At 47.0% G+C, this 26,492-nt stretch overlaps 1 protein-coding gene across 1 annotated transcript in view; it reads left to right on the top strand.

Annotated features, from left to right (window-relative positions):
* Positions 1-26,492, top strand: part of LOC142213424 (Fc receptor-like protein 5) — a 60,840-nt gene that overhangs the window by 3,690 nt on the left and 30,658 nt on the right. Inside the window, exons 3-6 of the mRNA XM_075281740.1 lie at positions 89-346; positions 458-718; positions 10,341-10,625; positions 15,762-16,043. Coding sequence (XP_075137841.1) covers positions 89-346; positions 458-718; positions 10,341-10,625; positions 15,762-16,043 — 1,086 coding nt within the window. The remainder of the gene's footprint in view (positions 1-88; positions 347-457; positions 719-10,340; positions 10,626-15,761; positions 16,044-26,492) is intronic.

The following is a 26,492-nucleotide window of genomic DNA, read 5'->3' as shown; positions in this document are numbered from 1 at the left end:
TGGAGACACTTATGGTTGTTTCTATGTGGACTGCAGAGTAAGTACATGATGTCTACAACTCCTCTGTATGACACATGATGTCTTATAGGAGCCGCCATCAGACCTGTGGTGACCTTCACTCCAGACTACAAGAAGATCTTTCCATCAGAAAAGATAACAATGACCTGTGATGTGGGATCTACTATAGGAGAGGGGATGGATTATATATGGTACAAAGACAGCGAGCAAGTATACAATGGGAAATCCTATATAATACAGAAGGCTGAAACATCACACAGTGGAAGTTACCAATGTCAGAGCAGACCTGGAGAAATAAGTGACCCCGCTAGACTGGAGGTTAGTCATGGTGAGTAAATCTACCAGATGATAAATATACAGACAAGGTAACAAGTTGTATCACACAAGACTGATAAGAGATCATATATGTCTCCTCATCTTATATCATTGTATATTACAGGTGCGGTTATCCTGCAGACCCCTCTATATGTCTATGAAGGAGATGACATATATATAAGATGTCACTACTCTTCTGGAAAAAAAGGAAAGACAATATTTTACAAAGATAACAAAGTCATTAGAGACTGGGAAGATAATGCAGAATATTATATTAGAGATGTAGACAAGACGACTGCCGGGGCATACAGATGTACAAAAGATGTCAGTTATCTTCTTGTATTGAGTTCCCAATATGAAGATGAAGTTTCTGTGTTTGTTGAAGGTAAATCCAGGATGATATATAGAGGAGTTATTCGGGCAGCAGTTACACTACAGTAGTTACATCTATCCGATTGACGGTGATCATAAGATGAGCGAGTAGTACTCAATCAAGTAGGTATTCGAACAAATACTACGGTATTCAAAATACTCGTACTCGATCGAGTACCACTCACTGTTTGAATGTAAAAGTTCGATGCAGAACCAGAATATTTTTATTTTATTTTGATATCATCAATATTCAGGTATAAATGTTTTTATTCATTGTTTTTATTACCATACTATTATTAGTTCACCTCCCTTTCTTTTTAGGGTTAATATGTTGTTCCAGTCTCACTGGTCAAGTGTCAGGTGTTCACATTTAGCATTGACCAGCGGATATCCTTATATTTGAGACCTGTGTGGTATAATGTCAGGCTACGACTAAGAGGATCATTCATCCTCGAAACGTGTCAGCTGGACGTTCCTGATATGTTGGACATGTGATTTTGAGCCAAAGGATATTCCTGATGTATGGTTTTTAACTATGGAGCAATAACAGCTAAGTTTTAAAGAAACATTGCGTTGGTGCCGGATCCTGCTTTGTGAATCATATATATATATATATATATATATATATATATATATATATATATATATATATATATATATATATATATATATATATATATATATACAGTCCTATAAAAAAGTTTGGGCACCCCTATTAATCTTAATCATTTTTAGTTCTAAATATTTTGGTATTTGCAACAGCCATTTCAGTTTGATATATCTAATAACTGATGGACACAGTAATATTTCAGGATTGAAATGAGGTTTATTGTACTAACAGAAAATGTGCAATATGCATTAAACCAAAATTTGACCGGTGCAAAAGTATGGGCACCTCAACGGAAAAGTGACATTAATATTTAGTAGATCCTCCTTTTGCAAAGATAACAGCCTCTAGTCGCTTCCTGTAGCTTTTAATCAGTTCCTGGATCCTGGATAAAGGTATTTTGGACAAACAATTCAAGTTCAGTTAAGTTAGATGGTCGCCGAGCATGGACAGCCCGCTTCCAATCATCCCACAGATGTTCAATGATATTCAGGTCTGGGGACTGGGATGGCCATTCCAGAACATTGTAATTGTTCCTCTGCATGAATGCCTGAGGATTTGGAGCGGTGTTTTGGATCATTGTCTTGCTGAAATATCCATCCCCGGCATAACTTCAACTTCGTCACTGATTCTTGAACATTATTCTCAAGAATCTGCTGATACTGAGTGGAATCCATGCGACCCTCAACTTTAACAAGATTCCCGATGCCGGCATTGGCCACACAGCCCCAAAGCATGATGGAACCTCCACCAAATTTTACAGTGGGTAGCATGTGTTTTTCTTGGAATGCTGTTTCTTTTTGGACGCCATGCATAACGCCTTTTTTTTTTATAACCAAACAACTCAATCTTTGTTTCCAAAATGAAGCTGCCTTATCCAAATGTGCTTTTTCATACCTCAGGCAACTCTATTTGTGGCGTACGTGCAGAAACGGCTTCTTTCTCATCACTCTCCCATACAGCTTCTCCTTGTGCAAAGTGCGCTGTATAGTTGACCGATGCACAGTGACACCATCTGCAGCAAGATGATGCTGCAGCTCTTTGGAGGTGGTCTGTGGATTGTCCTTGACTCTTCTCACCATTCTTCTTCTCTGCCTTTCTGATATTTTTCTTGGCCTGCCACTTCTGGGCTTAACAAGAACTGTCCCTGTGGTCTTCCATTTCCTTACTATGTTCCTCACAGTGGAAACTGACAGGTTAAATCTCTGAGACAACGTTTTGTATCCTTCCCCTGAACAACTATGTTGAACAATCTTTGTTTTCAGATCATTTGAGAGCGGGCTGTCCATGTTCGGCGACCATCAAACTTAACTGATCTTGAATTGTTTTGTAGAAAGAAATGGTCCAAAATACCTTCATCCAGGATCCAGGAACTGATTAAAAGCTACAGGAAGTGACTAGAGGCTGTTATCTTTGCAAAAGGAGGATGTACTAAATATTAATGTCACTTTTCTGTTGAGGTGCCCATATTTTTTCACAGGGCAAATTTTGGTTTAATGCATATTGCACATTTTCTGTTAGTACAATAAACCTCATTTCAATCCTGAAATATTACTGTGTCCATCAGTTATTAGATATATCAAACTGAAATGGCTGTTGCAAACACCAAAATATTTAGAACTAAAAATGATTAAGATTAATAGGGGTGCCCAAACTTTTTCATAGGACTGTATATATACTAGAGGGATGACCCGGCTTCACACGGGTATATTATATGTTATGTTTGTGTAGTGGCCTCATAAGAATTGTCCAGTTTTGCACTGGTGTATTTTGTATGTGGTTTGTGTGTATGTCCATAAGCGTCATGTGATTATGTGTATCTCATTTTGGATATCAGTGAAAAACCTGTGATACCTGGAGTAAAGCTGTATCTAATCCTTCCCCATGCAGTACTGTGTTTAGACGCAAGTATCTAATCCTTGTTGGTGTGGTACTGTGTACAGATGTGTGTATCTAATCCTCCCCCGTGTGGCATTGTGTGAAGAGGCACGTATCTAATCCTCCGGTAAATGAAACTGTGTGCAGACGTGCATATCTAATCTTACAGCATGTGGTACTATGTGCAGACGCGTGTATCTAATCCTCTGGCGTGTGGTACTGTGTGCAGACAGGTGTATCTAATCCCTGGCGTGTGGTACTGTGTGCAGACGCGCGTATCTAATCCTCCCCCGTGTGGTACTGTGTGCTGAGATGCGTATCTAATTATCTGGCATGTGGTACTGTGTGCAGATGCATGTATCTAATCCTCCAAAGTGTGGTACTGTATTCAGACGCATGTATCTAATCCTCCCCTGTGTGGTATTGTGTGAAGAGGCGCGTATCTAATCCTTTGGCGTGTGGAACTGTGTGTAGACGCGCGTATCTAATCCTACAGCATGTGGTACTGTGTGCAGATGTGTGTATCTAATCTTATGGCGTGTATAACTGTGTGCAGACGTGCGTATCTAATCCTCTGGAGTGTGGAACTGTATGTAGATGCGTGTATCTAATCCTACGGCATGTGGTACTCTGTGCAGACGTGTGTATCTAATCCTATGGCGTGTACAACTGTGTGAAGACACGTGTATCTAATCCTCCCCTGTGTGGTATTGTGTGAAGAGGTGCGTATCTAATCCTATGGCATGTGGAACAGTGTGTCGACGCGCGTATCCAATCCCCCGACATGTGGTACTGTGTGCAGACGCGCGTATCTAATCCTATGGCATGTGGTACTGTGTGTAGACGCGCGTATCCAATCCCCCGGCATGTGGTACTGTGTGTAGACGCGCGTATCTAATCCTCCCCCGTGTGGTACTGTGTGCAGACACGCGTATCTAATCCTCCCCCGTGTGATACTGTGTGCGGAAACGCGTATCTAATTCTCTGGCTTGTGGTACTGTGTCCAGAGGCATGTATCTAATCTTCCAAAGTGTGGTACTGTGTGCACACACACGTATCTAATTCTCCCTTGTGTGGTATTGTGTGAAGAGGCGCATATCTAATCCTTTGGTGTGTGGAACTATGTGTAGACGCGTGTATCTAATCCTATGGCATGTGATACTGTGTGTAGACGCGCGTATCTAATCCTCCCCGTGTGATACTGTGTGCTGAGACGCGTATCTAATTCTCTGGCTTGTGGTACTGTGTGCAGAGGCATGCATCTAATCCTCCAAACTGTGGTACTGTGTTCACACACACGTATCTAATCCTCCCCTGTGTGGTATTGTGTGAAGAGGCGCGTATCTAATCCTTCCACTTGTGGAACTATGTGTAGACGCGCGTATCTAATCCTACTGCATGTGGTACTGTGTGCAGACGCATGTATCTAATCCTATGGTGTGTACAACTGTGTGCAGACGCGCGTATCTAATCCTCTGGAGTGTGGAACTGTATGTAGATGCGCGTATCTAATCCTACGGCATGTGGTACTCTGTGCAGACGCGTGTATCTAATCCTATGGCGTGTACAACTGTGTGAAGACACGTGTATCTAATCCTCCCCTGTGTGGTATTGTGTGAAGAGGCGCGTATCTAATGCTATGGCATGTGGTACTGTGTGTAGACGCGCGTATCTAATCCTCCCCCGTGTGATACTGTGTGCAGACGCGCGTATCTAAAACTCCTCCGTGTGGTACTGTGTGCAGATGCGCGTATCTAATCATCCCCCGTGTGATACTGTGTGCGGAGACGCGTATCTAATTCTCTGGCTTGTGGTACTGTGTGCAGAGGCATGTATCTAATCCTCCAAAGTGTGGTACTGTGTGCACACACACGTATCTAATCCTCCTTTGTGTGGTATTGTGTGAAGAGGCGCGTATCTAATCCTTCGGCGTGTGGAACTATGTGTAGACGCGCGTATCTAATCCTACTGCATGTGGTACTGTGTGCAGACACGTGTATCTAATCCTATGGTGTGTACAACTGTGTGCAGACGTGCGTATCTAATCCTCTGGAGTGTGGAACTGTATGTAGACGCATGTATCTAATCCTACGGCATATGTTACTCTGTGCAGACGTGTGTATCTAATCCTATGGCGTGTACAAATGTGTGCAGATGCGCGTATCTAATCCTCTGGAGTGTGGAACTGTGTGTAGATGCGCGTATCTAATCCTATGGCAAGTGGTACTGTGTGCAGACACGCGTATCTAATGCTACGACATGTGGTACTGTGTGTAGACGCGCGTATCTAATCCTACGGCATGTGTTACTGTGTGCAGACACGCGTATCTAATCCTATGGCGTGTTCAACTGTGTGAAGACACGTGTATCTAATCCTCCTCTGTGTGGTATTGTGTGAAGAGGCGCGTATCTAATCCTCCCCCGTGTGGTACTGTGTGCAGACGCACGTATCTAATCCTCTGGCGTGTGGTACTGTGTGCAGACAGGTGTATCTAATCCCTGGCGTGTGGTACTGTGTGCATACGCGCGTATCTAATCCTCCCCCGTGTGGTACTGTGTGCTGAGATGCGTATCTAATTATCTGGCATGTGGTACTGTGTGCAGATGCATGTATCTAATCCTCCAAAGTGTGGTACTGTATTCAGATGCATGTATCTAATCCTCCCCTGTGTGGTATTGTGTGAAGAGGCGCGTATCTAATCCTTTGGCGTGTGGAACTGTGTGTAGACGCGCGTATCTAATCCTACAGCATGTGGTACTGTGTGCAGATGTGTGTATCTAATCTTATGGCGTGTATAACTGTGTGCAGACGTGCGTATCTAATCCTCTGGAGTGTGGAACTGTATGTAGATGCGTGTATCTAATCCTACGGCATGTGGTACTCTGTGCAGACGTGTGTATCTAATCCTATGGCGTGTACAACTGTGTGAAGACACGTGTATCTAATCCTCCCCTGTGTGGTATTGTGTGAAGAGGTGCGTATCTAATCCTATGGCATGTGGAACAGTGTGTCGACGCGCGTATCCAATCCCCCGACATGTGGTACTGTGTGCAGACGCGCGTATCTAATCCTATGGCATGTGGTACTGTGTGTAGACGCGCGTATCCAATCCCCCGGCATGTGGTACTGTGTGTAGACACGCGTATCTAATCCTCCCCCGTGTGGTACTGTGTGCAGACACGCGTATCAAATCCTCCCCCGTGTGATACTGTGTGCGGAAACGCGTATCTAATTCTCTGGCTTGTGGTACTGTGTCCAGAGGCATGTATCTAATCTTCCAAAGTGTGGTACTGTGTGCACACACACGTATCTAATCCTCCCTTGTGTGGTATTGTGTGAAGAGGCGCATATCTAATCCTTTGGTGTGTGGAACTATGTGTAGACGCGTGTATCTAATCCTATGGCATGTGATACTGTGTGTAGACGCGCGTATCTAATCCTCCCCGTGTGATACTGTGTGCTGAGACACGTATCTAATTCTCTGGCTTGTGGTACTGTGTGCAGAGGCATGCATCTAATCCTCCAAACTGTGGTACTGTGTTCACACACACGTATCTAATCCTCCCCTGTGTGGTATTGTGTGAAGAGGCGCGTATCTAATCCTTCCACTTGTGGAACTATGTGTAGACGCGCGTATCTAATCCTACTGCATGTGGTACTGTGTGCAGACGCGCGTATCTAATCCTCTGGAGTGTGGAACTGTATGTAGATGCGCGTATCTAATCCTACGGCATGTGGTACTCTGTGCAGACGCGTGTATCTAATCCTATGGCGTGTACAACTGTGTGAAGACACGTGTATCTAATCCTCCCCTGTGTGGTATTGTGTGAAGAGGCGCGTATCTAATCCTATGGCATGTGGTACTGTGTGTAGACGCGCGTATCTAATCCTCCCCCGTGTGATACTGTGTGCAGACGCGCGTATCTAAAACTCCCCCGTGTGGTACTGTGTGCAGATGCGCGTATCTAATCATCCCCCGTGTGATACTGTGTGCGGAGACGCGTATCTAATTCTCTGGCTTGTGGTACTGTGTGCAGAGGCATGTATCTAATCCTCCAAAGTGTGGTACTGTGTGCACACACACGTATCTAATCCTCCTTTGTGTGGTATTGTGTGAAGAGGCGCGTATCTAATCCTTCCACTTGTGGAACTATGTGTAGACGCGCGTATCTAATCCTACTGCATGTGGTACTGTGTGCAGACACGTGTATCTAATCCTATGGTGTGTACAACTGTGTGCAGACGCGTGTATCTAATCCTCTGGAGTGTGGAACTGTATGTAGACGCATGTATGTAATCCTACGGCATATGTTACTCTGTGCAGACGTGTGTATCTAATCCTATGGCGTGTACAAATGTGTGCAGATGCGCGTATCTAATCCTCTGGAGTGTGGAACTTTGTGTAGATGCGCGTATCTAATCCTATGGCAAGTGGTACTGTGTGCAGACACGCGTATCTAATGCTACGACATGTGGTACTGTGTGTAGACGCGCGTATCTAATCCTACGGCATGTGTTACTGTGTGCAGACACGCGTATCTAATCCTATGGCGTGTTCAACTGTGTGAAGACACGTGTATCTAATCCTCATCTGTGTGGTATTGTGTGAAGAGGCGCGTATCTAATCCTCCCCCGTGTGGTACTGTGTGCGGAGACGCGTATCTAATTCTCTGGCTTGTGGTACTGTGTGCAGAGGCATGTATCTAATCCTCCAAAGTGTGGTACTGTGTGCGCACACACGTATCTAATCCTCCCTTGTGTGGTATTGTGTGAAGAGGCGCGTATCTAATCCTTCGGCGTGTGGAACTATGTGTAGACGCGTGTATCTAATCCTACTGCATGTGGTACTGTGTGCAGACATGTGTATCTAATCCTATAGTGTGTACAACTGTGTGCAGATGCGCGTATCTAATCCTCTGGAGTGTGGAACTGTGTGTAAACACCTGTATCTAATCCTTTGGCATGTGGAACCGTGTGCAGATGCACGTATCAAATCCTTCAGTGTGTGGAACTGTGTGCAGAAGTGCGTATTTAATCCTCTGGTTTGTGGGACTGTGTGCAGACGTGTGTATCTAATCCTCTGGCGTGTGATACTGTGTGCTGATCTGTGTATCTAATCCTCTGATGCATGTATCTCAGTTTGGATATCAGTGTTGTATTGTGCATGTGGAGTGACCGTGTGTATTGCAGTTGGAATATGATTGAAAGTCTTGCAGGTTTGTATTGGCTAAGGGGGGGGGGGCATTGTGTTTGGAATGCTGTATCTCAGCAACGGTACGTCCGAGCGAGTTGGAGTCTCGTCTTAAACCTTCCCGGATACCTGAAGTGTGTCTGTACCAAATTTGGTGAAGATCGGTCCAGTCGTTTGGTTCGCATTAGAGCACAGACAGACAAACAGACAGAAATTCATTTTTATAATATAGGGAGATATATATATATATATATATATATATATATGCAGCTTAAATCTCGTGCGGGCAGTGTGCGGCAAGCAAGTGTTGGTCCATTAGGGATCCCCCCAATTGGTCTATTGTCAACTTCTATGGAAACTCAGTCAACAGAGACTGCTGAACTTCCAGAGCTGGAACACTGTCATGTGGCAGAGTCAGTTACAAATGGAGACATATTTGTTTCCTGTACATAGAATTAGAACCAGGTGAAGAAATATATTAACCCCTTAAGGACACAGCCCAAAAGTATGTTAAGGACCAGGCCTATTTTTTCAAAATTGACATGTGTCACTTTAAATGGCAATAACTTTGAGACACTTTAACTTACACAAGTGATTTTGAGACTGTTTTCTCGTAACACATTATACTTCATGTTACTGGTAAACACTAATCAATATTTTTGTATTTACTTATTAAAAAAATAGGAAATTTGATGGAAATTTGGAAAAAATAGCAATTTTCAAAATATGAAATTCTCTGCTTTTCAGGCAGATAACCATATCACCCAAATACATGAATAAATATTATCTCCCATATCTCTGCTTTATATCGGCATCATCTTTTGATTGTATTTTAATTTATTTTGGACGTTACAAGGCTTACAAGTGTAACAGCGATTTTTCAGATTTACAAGAAATGTAACTGTTTGTTTTGTTTGTTTGTTTTACACGCTTTATTTTTTTTAAAAAAAACTTTTTTTACATTTGTGCTGTAAGCACACTAGAACCTGCGATCAGAGAGGATACTAACTAGAGACTTGCAATACACGTGTATTGCAGTCTATAGAGGAAGCTAGCTATGCAGATGCATAGACAGGGGTGAACCTGGCTGTTTCGCCGCCCGAGGCGAACGACAGAAAGCCCCCCCCCTGGAGGAGGGGGCGTGACAGAGTGAAGGGGGCAGGGCTAAGCGAAGGGGCGAGGCTTAGCGGCGTTCGCAGGCAGAGAGCAGGCACGGAGAGGACCTGCTCTCTGCCTGAGCGTGAGGGGAGGCTGCTGGAGCCGCGCTGCTCCAGTGGCCTCCCCAATCCACCGCTCGGTGCTAAGCCAGTCCAGGACAGCTTGTCCTGGACTGGCTTAGGTAAGCAAAAATGCCGCCCTCCCTGGGGCCCTGGCATAGCGCCGCCTGAAGCGGTCGCTTCAGGTCGCCTCATGGGAGGTGCGGTGCTATGCATAGACTAGCTTCCCCTCGTCCCGGCATCCAAGGGGTTAACCCTCCCCCCATCGGAGCTCGCTCCGATGGGGGGAGGGATTAAGGAGCAGCGTGTAGCTGTAAATTACCGCTAACACAGACTCCTTATGCAGCCGGCAGCATGCTTTATAGCCGGCCAAACCCCTAGGGTGCCATGATCACTATGGATCATGGCACCTTAAGGGTTAAACAGAGGGGGTCGGTGCAATCACCATCCCTGCTGCTACAGGGGAAGCCTGGCTGTCAGATACTCTGCTTCTGAGCCCGTGCGATCTCCATCACGTACATGCACGTGGGAATGTGGGAACTAACCACATTCCCTGACGTACAAGTACGTGATTTAGCGTTAAGGGGTTAAATAATGTTTGGTATGGACATGTTTCTCTCTTCAAAGTCTTCTCTACTTTCATATATTGTACCTTTAAAATATGAGCAGTCACTGTGGTGTCAGAAGGTCAAACTATCCAATATTTTACTGTATAATAACTTATCTGTGTTCCTTTTCTAGATCTGTTCACGACCCCAACACTATCAGTGACCCCACAACCAGTTATTACTACAGATAAGATGGCCCTGACATGTCAGACAAGTCTCCCTCCTCCTCCCAGACACAATACACAACTGCGGATTGCTTTCTACAGAGAAGGAGGGATTGTTCAGGGATTTGGTGTCAGTGATACCTATGAAGTCTACAATGTCCAGCTGGAGGATTCTGGGAAATATTCATGTGAGATGGAAACTACAGATGGGAGAGTAAGGAAGAGAAGTGCAGAGACAATAATCCAGATAGGAGGTGAGTATGGTGTAACCCAATAGAGGACAGGATGGGAATAGCAGTAGTCTGTCACAGTAAGGTTTGGAGTAGCTGGGTTGATGTCTACAAAGCTCTCTGCACTCCTCAGAGTGGGGCAATGTTGAGGGGTATATCTGATGGAGATTTAGGTGCCCTCAATGGAGAGATGAAGGATTAAAAGATTCAGGAGGCCGTTAGGGCTGAGCCGATCTTGAGATTTCAGGATCGATTTCAAAATCCGATTTCTGATCATTTTCCAGCCGATCCCGATCGTGAAATTTGCTCGATCGCTGATCGGGATCTGATCTTTCCTGATTCCAATCGCTCAACCCTAGTCAATGCTTCTCTATGGGAAAATTCACTTTTAGGATTGAGCAGATCTTGAGATTTCAAAATCTGATTTCCAATCATTTTCCAGCCGATCCCGATTGCGATCGTGAAATTTGCTCGATCACCAATCGGGATCCAATCTTTTCCGATCCCGATCGCTCAACCCTAGAGACCGTAGGTCAGCAATTGGCATCAAACTTCTAGAAGATTTTACAAAACTGCCATTCCCAAAATGGAGGTACATCTTTTTGACACTACTGAACTGGATCAAAGGTTCGGTAGGTCAACAAACGCTAGTTCTTAGAAGGGCCAGAGAGTTGGAGTCTGTCAGTCAGTCGAGGTCAGTTTTTGGTGGAATCAGAGTCAGGAAAAGTTTACAGTCTCTGACTCCAGCTTCAAAATAAAATAATAATTTTTTATTACATTATACTGGTATTATATATTGAATTACATGTATAGATAGCAGCATATTTATTTTCATACACATTCAATCAATAATTCATCTCCGGTTTCTAGTTGCTTAGCCATTTTCCTCCTCATGATGCACTATTACATCTGGGGCTGGCGCTTGTTCCCATGAACTGATGTAATAGTACGTCATGGAGATGATATTGGCTCAAGATATGGTGAAAACACTGTTCGTATCTATTTAACCCTTCATGTGCCACCAAGTAATGATAGTGGCATCAGGGGCGTAACTATCGTAGAGGCAGCGGAGGCGGCTGCCACAGGGCCCGGGCCATTAGGGGGCCCGGTGACAGCCGCTACCACTGCGTTTTTTTTTTTAAATAGGCTGTTAAGAGCCCTATTTACTTGCCGTTCCTGGCTGGGCCGGGATCGGCAAGTGACACCGCGGGCCCCACAAAGACTATCATTATACTCGGGGATCTTTGCAGACCCCCGAGTATAATGATCGGCGGACCGGAGAGGTAAGGGAACGTAACAAACACTGTTACTTACCTCTCCACGATCCTGCCAGGTCTCCGTCCTACTTTGTCTGATGTCTCTGACGTCACATGAACCCGGCATGTTTCCTGGGTCATGTGACGTCCAACGTCATTAAAGAAGGACGTGAGCGGCGGTCAACAGCCTAGGAGCCGGGGGACAAGTAAGTAACAGTGTTTTTTTTAATGTTTTTATTCCCCTGGGTCTCCGATTATTATACTCTGGGTCTGAAAAGACCCCAGAGTATAATAATTGTTTATGGGTGTCCACAGAGGGGCATAATACTGTGCGCAGGGGCCACTATTGGAGTTAATACTGTGTGCAGGGGCTACTATGGAGGATAATACTGTGTGCAGGGGACACTATTGGGGTTAATACTGTGTGCAGGGGACACTATTGGGGTTAATACTGTGTGCAGGGGCCACAATGGGGCATAATACTGTGTGCAGGGGCCACTATGGGGGATAATACTGTGTGCAGGGGCCACTATGGGGATAATACTGTGTGCAGGGGACACTATTGGGGTTAATACTGTGTGCAGGGGACACTATGGGGATAATACTGTGTGCAGGGGCCACTATGGGGCATAATACTGTGTGCAGGGGACACTATTGGGGTTAATACTGTGTGCAGGGGCCACTATGGGACATAATACTGTGTGCAGGGGACACTATTGGGGTTAATACTGTGTGCAGGGGCCACTATTGGGGTTAATACTGTGTGCAGGGGACACTATTGGGGTTAATACTGTGTGCAGGGGACACTATTGGGGTTAATACTGTGTGCAGGTGCCAGTAAGGGACATAATACTGTGTGCAGGGGACACTATTGGGGTTAATACTGTGTGCAGGGGACACTATTGGGGTTAATACTGTGTGCAGGGGACACTATTGGGGTTAATACTGTGTGCAGGGGCCACTATGGGGGATAATACTGTGTGCAGGGGACACTATTGCGAATAATACTGTATGCAGGGGCCACTATGTGGGATAATACTGTGTGCAGGGGCCAGTAAGGGACATAATACTGTGTGCAGGGCTTACTAAGGGACATAATAAAGTGTGGAGGAGGGGGTCGGTCGAGGTCTTCGGCATCAGTTGTGATGGGGGGGGGGGCGGCATGTCAAAAGTTCGCCACGGGGCCCCGCCATTCCTAGTTACGCTACTGGGTGGCATCTAAAGGGTCTCTGTGTTTGGTCCCCATCAGCCACCCAGTAATGTGATTAAGTGGTGCTGATGTATTGTCATGAGGAAGGGCAGCCTACCGAACGCCCCCACGTCGACGTCATAAAAAGTTCTAAAAGAAAAATAATAAGTCATATAGAGTCTAAAATGTTATCAATAGAAGTGACAGGTGACCCCACATAAAAGCGTAAGTCTGAGGATGGAGCAATAAAATAGTTATGGCTCTCAAAATATGGTGACACTATAACTTGGCAAATAAATAAGTTATTCTGCAAAAGTAGTGCAATATAAATTCGGTATCAAATTAATGGTGGGGACCATCGCAACAAAGGTAACATGTTACCATGCAAAATGTAAAACATAAAAAACACAATAGCCATACTGACTTTTTTTTGCCATCCCTACAAGAAATAGAGGAAATAATGTTTCCTCAATAAGCTAAAACTGGTGTAATAGAAAAGTACAACTGGTAACACAAAAACCACAAACCTTCATATGGCTATGTCCACATCAAAGTAAAAAAGTCATAGCTTTTCTAATGTAACAAAAACAAACAAGCAAAAAAAAAAAAAACCACAGCGTCCTTAAGTGTAAAACTAGGCCATGTCCTCAAAGGGTTTGTCCAGTTTCAGACCAATATTGGGAGACAAATGTTATTGTTTGTATAATGAAAAGTTCTACAATTTTCCAGTATAATTTCGGTACAGTGTACAGCCCTTTAAAGGGGTTGTCCCACGTCGCATACTTACCCTTCTTCGTTCCTCTAAAATCTTCTGTCTTCCAGCTTTGTCTCGTCATTGGTGGGCGGGGTCACATATGCAAAGCCAAGCGGCAAGATGCCGCCGGCCCTGCGTGCGCGCTCATACACCAGTCTACCCTTCACAATGCGAATACAGACCCGACACCCTGCGGGTCTGTATTAGCATTGTGAAGGCTAGACTGGTGTATGAGCTTGCACACAGGGCCGGCGGCATCTCACCGCTTGGCTTTGCATATGTGACCCCAGAGCGGAACAGCATCGCTTCTGCCGCTGCTGTCTTCATGCAGGGCAGAAGCATAGTGATGTGCCTGTGCCGGCGTCTAACAGTCCCCAGCATCCGCCTATTACAGCGGATGCCGGGGAGTTAGACGCCGGCACAAGTGAAGCCAGCAACATCACTATGCTTCTGCCCTGCATGAAGCCAGCAGCGGCAGAAGCGATGCTGTTATTCCGCTCCTCCGCCCCCCGCCCCGGAATAGCAGCATCGCTTCTGCCGCTGCTGGCTTCATGCAGGGCAGAAGCATAGTGATGTTGCTGGCTTCACCTGTCCCCCCCAAAGGGTAAACTACCCCCCCCCCCTCCAGGCTCGCTCCCGTGTACTTAGCCCCTCCTCCCTCCCCCCTGAGAGCAGCAGACACATCACTTGACTCAGGAGCAGCTAGGTCAGGGCTGTGGCCACAAAAAAATGAATAAAGTGATATAGTGGCCAAACAAAGCAGTTTTGCTGAAGCATTGCATTTAGGAAAAGTCTTACATTCACATTAATAAGCAGTATAGATAGGATCCTTGTGATGGGACAACCCCTTTAAGGTGTTAAAGGGCACTTAGCTGACTTTGGAAGCCCAACCCAACACCCCATTTTCCTAATTACTAGAGATGAGCGAACAGTAAAATGTTCGAGGTTCGATATTCGTTTCGAGTAGCCCCTCAATATTTGACTTCTCGAATCGAATATCGAACCCTATTATAGTCTATGGGGGGAAAATGCTCGTTTCAGGGGTAGGCAACGTTCGATCAAATTATACTTACCAAGTCCACGAGTGAGGGTCGGGCTGGATCCTCTGAGCAGTCTTCTCCGTGCAGCTTCCCCGCGGCATCTTCCGGCTCTTCATTTACTCTGCTAGGCATCGGGCCTGGGCAGAGCCGACTGCGCATGTCCGCACTACAAGCGGACATGCGCAGTCGGCTCTGCCCAGGCCCAAAGCCTAGCAGAGTGAATTAAGAGCCGGAAGACGCCGCGGGGAAGCTGCACGGAGAAGACTTCTAAAGGTGGGAGAAGAACCAGCGTTGATTGGCCGACTGTATAGCATTCTGCCAATCAATGCTGGTTCTGCATCAAACTTTTACATTCGAATAGCGAGTGGTACTCGATCGAGTACGAGTATTTCGAATATTGTAGTATTCATCGAATACTTACTCGATCGAGTACTACTCGCTCATCTCTAGTAATTACTCTTCTTCTCCTATTGGGATAATCTAAATTTGAAAGGAGGTTCCATTCGCTTTTCTCCAGCCATCGTGCTTAAGGTTACCGAATACTAATAGAGATGAGCGAGTACTGTTCGGATCAGCCGATCCGAACAGCATGCTCGCATAGAAATGAATGGACGTAGCTGGCATGCGGGGGGTTAAGCGGCCGGCCGACGTCAAAGTGGAAGTACCAGGTGCTTCCATTCATTTCTATGGAGCGTGCTGTTCGGATCGGCTGATCCAAACAGTACTCGCTCATCTCTACATACTAAGTATGCAAATAACATTAAGAGCAAGTCAGAAAATTCCACAGTTACCAAAATAAACACTTGTTACTGGCTACACGTGACCACTTCCAATATCTGAAACAATAATTATTTTAGTTTTCTTGGAATTGGAAAATTCCTGCAAATAATACCTTTTCCCATCTATACCTTTAATTTTTAGAGATCTTCTCTCAACCAAATATTACCATGGATGACAATGTAGTGACTGAAGGAGATCCCATGACCCTGACATGTAACACGACTCTTAGTCCATACAGACCGACCACAAGACTGGAGTTTGCTTTCTATAGAGATGGACGGAAGGTTCAGGATTTTTCCTCATCTAATAGATATGAGGTTCAGTCTGCTCAGCTGGAGGATTCTGGGAATTATACATGTCATGTAAGAACCTCAATCAACTCTACAGTGAAGATCAGTGATGGGCACAACATACGGGTACAAGGTAGGTAATCCAGGTGTTCACATACATTATGAAGCTGTACATTATTCAGTGTAGAGCCATTCACTACCTCTTAGGGAGCCTTCACATGGAGTTTATGCTCTGCTTATTCTGAACGTAAACTCGTTCAGAGTGAGCGGCGTTAAAACAGATCCCATTGACTTCTATGGGTGCCGGCATACGCGCACTACACATTGAAATCAATGGGAGGCATTTTTACCTATTACTTTCAATGTGATACGTACGTATCACATTGACTGGCAACTGTATGGAAAATTAAATAGTACCATTATAACATTATAATGTACAATGAATGAAAAAAGTGAATGAATATATAATATTATATATATGAAAATATAAAAGTTAAGTTATGCGGTTTGAAAGACAGGGGAGTCAAGAATACAAATTGAAAATTGCCTACAGCAATTATCAGCAGTTATCTCCTATCCATAAGAAAGGCAATAACATCCACATTGGTGGAGCCCTCACCGATAGGGTTGAGCCGATCTTGACTTTTCAGGATCGATTTTGAAATCCGATTTCCGATCATTTTTCATTCGAACCCGATCTCGATCCCAATTCCGATCCCAATGCAAGTCAATGGGATTTTTTTTACTAATCGGAGATCGGGTTTTTAAATCGGGAGATCGGGAGATTTTAAAAATGATCCTATTTACTACACAGCATGGAATCTAACTAGAGATGAGCGAACAGTAAAATGTTCGAGATTCGATATTCGTTTCGAGTAGCCCCTCAATATTTGACTACTCTAATCGAATATCGAATCCTATTATAGTCTATGGGGGAAAAATGCTCGTTTCAGGGTTACATTCAGGCAACATTTGATCAAATTACACTTACCAAGTCCACGAGTGAGGATTGGGCTGGATCCTCCGAGAAGTCTTCTCTGTGCAGCGTCCCCGCGGCGTCTTCCGGCTCTTCATTCACTCTGCCAGGCATCGGGCCTGGGCAGAGCCGACTGCGCATGTCCGCACTACAAGCGGGCATGCGCAGTCGGCTCTGCCCAGGCCCGATGCCTGGCAGAGTGAATTTAGAGCCGGAAGACGCCATGGGGACGCTGCACGGAGAAGACTTCTAAAGGTAGGAGAAGAACCAGCGTTGATTGTCCGACTATATAGCATTCAATCTAACAATTGAACCCTTTAATTGTTAGAATCCATGCTGTGTAGTGATTTAAAAAATCCCCCAGCTACCTAAGTCCCCCCGTTGTCTACTTACCAGCTGCCGCTACCGATCCACGTTGCTCTCGCTCCTCTTCTTTGTACTGCGCATGTCTTCAGAGCACCGTATGTGCCCCCACCTCCCAGGCTAGTGTTGAAGATGCTGGGAGTAGGCGGGGCTTGTTGTGGCTTAAGAGAGTGTGGGCGGGTACAGTACCCACCCACACTCTCCTATGCCACAAGCCCCGCCTTCTTCCTAGGTCTGTAACAGTAACCTGGGAGCTAGGGGCGTGCACAGACCGAGAAGAGGCGAGATGAGAACAGACGGGGAGCGGCAGCGGTAAGTGGACTTGTCTATCGACTCTTTATTGTATACTTAGCTGATGAGTATAGGTATGAATGGATGCCTGTGTGCTGGCGTCTGGCCGCTTAACCCCCTGTGCACCGGCTGCATCCATTCATTCCTACGCCATAGCAGATACCATAGATGGTATCTACTCTTCTGTTTCCTCCCTGCTATGCCGTAGGAATGATTGGACGCAGCCGGCACGCAGGGGGTTCATTCCTAACATTGTTAGCTTTTCCCACAATGCTTGGCCAGTAGCAAAGCATTGTGGGAAATAACCTCCGACATTGATCCTGCCTAAAACGATCGGGATCGGAATTCCGATCGCGATCATGAAATTTACTCGTTTGCCGATCGGAATCTGATCTTTTCCGATCCCTCCACCTTACTCACCAATAAAAGGGCATTTTATTCCTTTGAAATGAATGGATTAGTGGATGGCCAATGCACTAACTCATTCCATTGATTTAATTGTGAAAAACAAAAATAACGAGCGAAGTATGTAATGGTAATGTGGTGTGAGCACTGTCGGATCACTGCTCCATTCAGAGTCCTGAACTGTAAGAACTAGGCCTAATACAAATCTTACTGAACATAGACACATCAAATATTATCTAATGATGTTTTTTTGTCTTCCAGTAGAGCGAAGCGACTCTCTAGTGACCATACTCTCTGTAAGTTTGGGTCTGTTACTTCTCATCATCATCATTTTTATTGTCTTGAACATTTACTATCAGCGCCGATCATCCAAGAAAAACCCGGAGTCAACAACAGGTAATAGAAACTCATATCTAGAGATGAGCGAACACTAAAATGTTCGAGGTTCAAAATTCGATTCGAACAGCCGCTCAATGTTCGTGTGTTCGAACGGGTTTCGAACCCCATTATAGTCTATGGGGAACAGATACTCGTTAAGGGGGAAACCCAAATCCGTGTCTGGAGGGTCACCAAGTCCACTATGACACCCCAGGAAATGATGCCAACACCTCTGGAATGACACTGGGACAGCAGGGGAAGCATGTCTGGGGGCATCTAACACACCAAAGACCCTCTATTACCCCAACATCACTGCCTAACAACTACACACTTTCCACATTCAAAAAAACCTCTATCAAAGTGGGAAAATACCTGGAAACCTTCTTTACTCCCCAAATGGATGGACACAAACCCCAATTTAAGCTCAACAAACAGTAACAACCACCCCTTTAAATCACGTTCCCCATGACAACCACAAATGGAATAGGCAATGGGAATTCCAAAAGCCCTCACCCTTAACTGTCATTTTGAGTGTGTGTGTGTGTGTGTGTGTGTGTGTGTGTGATGTGGTAAGACCTTCCAAAATTCACTTTTCTAGCCCTTAACATGAGCCCTTCCAAACAAAGTTACATGACCTTAAGCTGAGCTACCAGCAGAGATTGAGGCCCTTGGCATGAGTAGAGCCTTGCACCAGCAGTGTTTTTGGCACTTAGGGTGAGTTGAGCCTTGTACCAGCGTGTGTCCCTTAACATCAGGCGGGCCCTAAGTTCTGCGCTTTGCACAAAAGTTCCACATTAACTAGGCTGAATGGTACAAAGATTAGTAGGCCCGAGAACCAGGAACAGGTCTTGCAATGGCTGTCGGATAACGCTTAAAGCACATTGTCCACCAGCCAGTCAGCCTCTACCTCCTCTTACCCAACAGTCTTGTCCTCCTTCCACCCAAAATTCCCAATCTTCCCAGAACAATAACCCCAACTGTCCCTGCTCCCCAGAGCTGTTCTCCCTTCCTTTGACTGTACCGCAACCTGCCCCTCCATTTCGCGATTCCACGGACCTAACAGACGAGTATCTGTGTCCAGATGCTCAAACACTAGAGTCTCCTCCATTCCATCTCCGGTCGATTTGGTGGCGGATGACCAGCAACCCACCCTCATCGACGACGATGAGACGCAGTTGCTGTCAGGGCAGCCAGTTGACATGCGCATTGTGCAGGAGGAGGAGGCGAGACAGGAGTTGGAAGAGGAGGTGGTGGACGACGAGGACACCGACCCCACCTGGACAAGGCAGATGTCAAGCTGGGAAAGTAGTGTGGATGTTGAGGCAGGTGCAGCACCAAAAAGGGTAGCTAGAGGCAGAGACATGTCCAGAGGCAGAGGTCAGCTGCTTTGCCGAAGCCAGGCCAGACCCGGAATGTCCGAAGATGTTCCCTTTTGTACCCAGCCCAGAAAAACTCCCCCATCGAGGGCACGTTTCTTGAAGGTGTAGAGTTTTTTCAAGGAATGCGCCGAGGACAGATATAGTGTCGTCTACACAATTTGCCTCTCGAAATCGAGTAGGGGCCCTGAGAAGAGCAACCTGTCCACCACTTCAATGCACCGTCATTTGGAATCCAAGCAATGGAATCAGTGGCAGGCAGCAACGGCAGGACAAACGTCACCCGCCGTTCATGCCACTGCCTCTGCTCACAGTGCTGGCGATGCACTCCAGAGGACGAGCCAGGACATCACTTCATCTGCCTCCGCCACTTTGTTGACTTCTCCCTCATCCTCCCCTGTTTCTGTCTTATCTCCTTCTCCTGCACCATCAAAGGCACCATCAGGCGCTTCTTTACAACAACCCACCATCTCTCAGACATTGGAGCGCCGGCAGAAATACACCGCTAACCACCCACCCACGCAAGCCTAGAACGCCAACATCGCTAAACTGCTGGCCCAGGAGAGGTTGGCGTTCCGGCTTGTTGAAACTCCCGCCTTCCCGGACCTGATGGCAACTGTGGCACCTCACTATGCCGTCCCTAGCCGTCTCAACTTCTCCCGGTGTGGCGTCCCCGCCTTGCACCAGCACGTGTCACTCAACATCAGGTGGGCCCTTAGTTCCGCGCTTTGCTGCAAGGTCCACTTGACCACCGACACTTGGACAAGCGCCTGTGGTCAGGGATGCTGCAGTGCTTATCTTTAATGACAGGCAGGGTGAATGTGGTGGAGTCTGTTCCCCGGGTGCAAACTGGGGTGGCCTATCTCCTCTCCCAGGCCAAAATTCATGGCAGGAGTAGACTGAAACCCTACGACGCTGCAACCTCCACCACAGCTACTAGCGGCAAACGCTAAAACACTGGTGTGGGGAGACGTCAGCAGGCGGTGCTGAAGCTCATCAGCTTGGGGGACAGACAGCACAGTGCCTCCGAGGTCAGGGATGCCATCCTGGCTGAGATGGCATTTTTTTTTCCCTGCTACACCTGGGGCCTGGCATTTTTACGCCTGTGATAATGGCTGGAACCTGGTAGCGGCTCTGGAGCTTGCCAGCCTCCAACACGTTCCATGTTTGGCCCACGTCTAACCTAGTGGTGCAAAGTTTTTTAAAAACATACCCAAATGTACCGAAGCTACTGTTGAAAATGCGGCGCTTGTGCGCCCACTTTTGCAAGTGCACAGGAGTCGCTGCTAGCCTAAAAACACTCTAGCAAGGCCTACATCTGTCCAAACACAGGCTGTTGTCCGTCATTCACACACGCTGAAACCCTACAATACCATATCTTGAGCAGGGTGTGTGAGCTGCACAGACCTTTGATGGAGTTCCATCTACAAAACCCAAGGGTTCCTCAAAGTCAGCAACCAAAGTTTCTGCACCATGAGTTTCCAGGGGTGGCAGAGTTATGGCTAGGGGAAGAGGCATGGATAGGGATGATGTCTAGGGGCAAAAGCAGTGTGGATGTGGAGGCAAGCTAAGCAGGAAAAACTGGGGGTACAAGCTAAGGCATGGACTGGGGTGATGTCTAGGGGCAAAAGCAGTGTGGATGTGGAGGCAAGCTAAGCAGGAAAAACTGGGGGTACAAGCTAAGGCATGGACTGGGGTGATGTCTAGGGGCAAAAGCAGTGTGGATGTGGAGGCAAGCAAAGCAGGGAAAATGGTGGCTAGAGGCAAAGGGATGTCCATAGGCAGCAAGGGCAAAGATGCAAAACTCTCCCGTTTCAAGAATTTTCCTGACTTGTTTCCCCACAAAACATTCCTGGGAGGAGGGCTGAAACACCACCCTCCTCCTCCTCCGCTGTTAGATTGACCCCAGCTACGAGCTGAAAACGCTGCAACACTGGTGTGGGGAGACGTCAGCAGGCTGGGCTGAAGCTCATCAGCTTGGGAGACGGACAGCACACTGCCTCTGAGGTCAGGGATGCCATCCTGGATGAGATGGCAATTTGTTTATCCCCGCTGCCCCTGGGGCCAGGTTTTTTAGCTTGTTGGAGGGCTCTGGAGCTTGCCAGCCTCCAACACGTTCCATGCCTGGCCCACATGTTCAATGTAGTGGTGCAATGATTTTTAAAAACATACCCCAAATTAGCTGAGCTAAGGGTGAAAGTGCGGCACTTGGACACCCACTTTCCCAAGTCTACAGTACCTGGAGCTAGCCGCAATACACTCCAGCAAGGCCTACATCTGCCTGAAGCACCTACTGTTGTGCGAGGTCACCACACGCTCTAACCCTAGATACCGTATGTTCAGCAGGGTGTGTGAGCAGCAGAGACCTTTGATGGAGTACCAGCTACAAAACCCAAGGGTTCCTCAGAGTCAGCTCCCTCACTTTCTGCACCATGAGTTTCCATGGGTGGCAGACTTATGGCTAGAGGCACAGGCATGGATAGGGGTGATGTGTAGGGGCAAAAGCAGTGTGGATGTGGAGGCAAGCTAAGCAGCAAAAACTGGGGGTACAAGCAGCCGGTGACATCATCACTGACAAGCACAGCTGTCTGTCAGCTGACAGGCTGACTTTCACCAAAATGAACAGACAATGGATAGACTCATCATATACATGTCAGTTACATGACAAATTTAGTGCAATTTGCAAGTCCAAGATGGTTTGGAGATCTGCGGAGAGGAATCTCACCACCTCTTGCGGGTGCCATCATTTGGAAGGCAAGCCCTGGGCTCAGTGGGTGAGAGCAAGCGCAGGATAATCGTCGTTTGGCCTGGCGGCCACTGCCTCTTCCACTGTTGACAGGGCTGGCGCTGCAGTCCAGACCAGGAGCCAGGACACCTCCACATCTGCCTCTGACACTTTGGGGAGTTCACCCTTATCCTCACCTTTTCCTGCCATTTCTCCTTTTGCCCGCGCCATCATGCGCCTCTTCCCAGCAACTCCCCATCTCCCAAGCCTTTCATTTCATGCTAAAGTACAGCGCAACCCACCCACATGCCCAAGGCTTCAACGGCCTCATCTCAAGAAATCTGGCCCAGGAGATGTTGGAATCCCGGCTGGGGGACACTCTGCCCTTTTTGGGCAGAGTGTCTACTGCGCCACCGCACTGTGCCGTCCACACCAGCACTTTCCCCCAAACATGAGGCGGTCCCTAAATTCAGCGCTTAGCCCTAAAGTTCCATGTGACCAGTTACGAATGGACAAGTGCATGCGGACAGGGACGCTAACTTTCAATTTGGGCACAGTGGTTGAATGTAGTTGAGGCGTGGACCGGGTCGCAAAATGTGGTGGCCTGACTTGTCTCCCCACACAACATTCCTGGGAGGAGGGCTGAAACACCACCCTCCTCCGCTGTTAAATTGACCCCAGCTACGAGCTGGAAACGCTGCAACACTGGTGTGGGGAGACGTCAGCGGGCCGTGCTGAAGCTCATCAGCTTGGGGGCCAGACAGCACACTGCCTACAAAGTGAGTCATGCCATCCTCGATGAGACGGCAATGTGGTTTTTGCCACTGCACCTGGGCCCAGGCATGTTGTCATGTGTGATAATGGCCGTAACCTGGGATTGGCTCTGTAGCTTGGCAGCCTGCAACATATTCCATGCCTGGGCCACGTTTTTAACTCATTGCTGCTAATCTTTTGAAAAAGGTACCCCAATGTTCCTGAGCTACTGGTGAAAGTGTGGCGCTTGTGCGGATAGTTTTTAAAGTGTATAGTTGCCGCTGCTAGCCTCTATGCACTCCTACAACGCCTGTACCTGCTGGAACAACGGCTGTTGTGCGACGTCTCCACACTGCTGGCACTAAACATATCATGTGTTGAGCAGAGTGTGTGAGCAGCACAGACCTTTGATGTAGTTCCAACTCCAAAACCCTCGGGTTCGTCAAAGTCAACTCCCTCAGTTGCTCAACCATGAGTGGCCATGGGTGGCAGACTTATGTGAAATCCCATCCCATCCATTGCACTGGACACGAAACATTAGCATGCGCTCAGCACAACTTCGGATATGGCAGATGCGTTAAGCAGGGTGCAGGGTACAACACAGACCAGGCCCGAGCACCAGGAACAGGTGTTAGAAATACTGCAGCATCTGCCATTTCCTTCCAATTTTGGGGTTTTGGACCCGCCACCGACTTGTCTGGACCTAAGTGAGGATGATGAGACACAGTTGCCATCAAGGCAAGCTGTGGTCATGTGCGGTTTGCAGTAAGGGGGCAGTGCGCAATTGGAAGAGGAGTTGGTGGATGACGAGGCCACCGACCCCACATGGACAGGGGTGATGTCTAGGGGCTAAAGCAGTGTAGATGTAGAGGGAAGCTAAATCAACAAAAAACCTGGGTAGAAGCAAAGGCATAAACTGGGGTGATGTTTAGGGGTGAAAGCAGAGTAGATGTGGAGGGAAGCTAAGCAGCAAAAACAGTGGGTAGAAGCAAAGGCATGCAAAACTCTACCCTGTTGGAAGACTTATTCCTAGGTCTGGAACACGTTAATGGCCCCCCTGGACAAATTACTGCCACTCAGGGGCCTAGTGTCACCAGGAGGGACAAGTATAGGCGCATGTTGTGGGAATACCTGGCCGACACCAGCTCTGTCCTCTCCGATCCCTCTGTGCTCTACAGCCTAAACTTATTTTCTCATCTTTTTTTCTGAACTGCACATCTCTTGCCTGCTTCCTTTGGGATCTTAGAAATGGTGGTCCACTTCCACAGATGGTAACTTCAATAGACAGTGTAACGGGAGTAGCTGAGGGATCGCTGTCTTAACCACTTTTTGGCACAAAATTAACTTCCAAAGCCAAATATGGTGCAAGTATATGATGCAAGGACACCTACACACCTATCTCTGACACATTGGGGAGTTCACCCTCATGCGCCCTTTTGGCCTGCATCATCATGCGCCTCTTCCCAGCCACTCCACATTTCCCAAGCTTTTCATTGCAGGCAGAAGTACAATACAACCCACCCCCATGCCCAAGCCTGTAACAGCCTCATCGATAAACTGCTGGCCCTGGAGATGTTGGTGTTTGTTTATGCTTCTGGAGACCCAGGCCTTCCGTCAGCAGATGGCAGCTGGGGCACCTCCCTATGCTGGGCCTAGCCGTTACTACTTCTCTTGGTGTGCTGTCTCTGCCTTGCGCCTGCATGTGTCCCATAACATCAGTCGGGCCCAGAGCTCTGCGCTTTGCTGCAAGGTCCACTTGACCACCGACACATGGACAAGCGCCTGTGGTCAGGGATGCTGCAGTGCTTATCTTTAATGACAGGCAGGGTGAATGTGGTGGAGTCTGTTCCCCGGGTGCAAACTGGGGTGGCCTATCTCCTCTCCCAGGCCAAAATTCATGGCAGGAGTAGACTGAAACCCTACGAAGCTGCAACCTCCACCCCAGCTACTAGCGGAAAACACTGTAACACTGGCATGGGGAGATGTCAGCAGGCCGTGCTGAAACTGATCAGCTTGGGGGACAGACAGCACAGTGCCTCCGAGGTCAGGGATGCCATCCTGGCTGAGATGGCATTTTTTTTTCCCTGCTACACCTGGGGCCTGGCATTTTTGTGCCTGTGATAATGGCTGGAACCTGGTAGCAGATCTGGAGCTTGCCAGACTCAAACACGGTCCACGCATGGCCCACGTTTTCCAACTTGTTGGTGCCATGTTTCTTTGAAACCTACACCATTGTGCCTGATATACAGGTCAAAGTGTGGCCATTTTCGTAAGTGAGAACTAGCCTCTGCTAGGCAGAAAACATTCAGAGCACACTCCTCTCATCTTCGCACCGTTGGCTGGCGGAGGAAGACGAGGGGGTTGGAGTGGCATCTGATGTCCCTATCCCACACGAGGCTAGAGGGTGCACTTCAGTGCATCCCATTGCTTCACCACAAATGGTGTGAAGGGGAGTGGAAAATGGAGGAAATGGAGAGTGACCCTTACAGTTGGGGCCAGCAAAGGCATGCCAAGTAACACACTGGCACACATGGCTGACTTCATCTTGGGTTGCTTTTCAACACATATTTCACATCATGAAGAACAAATAATACTGGATTTTTTCAAGCCTCGAACCCCGGTCTAGGTCTAATGTCTGTTCCTTTCTTATATTAGGGGAGAGGGAAAAAAAATTACTTCAGTGATACGTTTAGCGTACATAGACTGACTATTAATGTGTATCCCACTTAGTGTTGTTAGGGTTACACACCGTCACAACCTGGCTAAAGCTTCTATAGCTGTTAATAAAGTCAACATAACTTTACGGTATCCAAAAAGACAGCTGGTACCGACAGAGAGCAAGACAAATGTCACCCAAAGCTGTGAGCTCTGAACACCCACAGTGACTTTGGCGTCATCATCATTATAAGGGAGCGGGTGGTAATAAATAACTTGGCAGTGCCTAAAACCCAAAAAGCTTATACAACTATATTTACATTAAGATACACAAATGAAACTTTTCAGTAGCATGTCATGAGACAAGCTGATAAGCTCTTCCTTTGTGCAGTGCTATTTTAAAGTTAAACGCTGCCTTTATTTTAATTCTGGAGAAGGTGCAGACATTAGATTTAGAACATGTTGTCTTCATTGTCCAAATCCTCTATATAGGTAACGTGTTTTTCGGGCCGAGCTGTCTGGGAACGAGCTGGTGCAGCACTGACAACCTGGGTGAATATGGCAAGAGCCTGAGATGTAGGGTGAATGAATCCCCAAATTATTTGTGGAATTCCCAGTGAGACAATGGCACTGTATACCAGTAGCAAAAATTGTGGGTGC

This window comes from Leptodactylus fuscus, chromosome 7 (assembly GCF_031893055.1).
Source record: "Leptodactylus fuscus isolate aLepFus1 chromosome 7, aLepFus1.hap2, whole genome shotgun sequence".
NCBI classification, from domain to species: Eukaryota; Metazoa; Chordata; class Amphibia; order Anura; family Leptodactylidae; genus Leptodactylus; species Leptodactylus fuscus.
The sequence above is the reverse complement of the archived record's forward strand: the minus strand, read 5'-3'. Positions and strand labels throughout refer to the sequence as shown.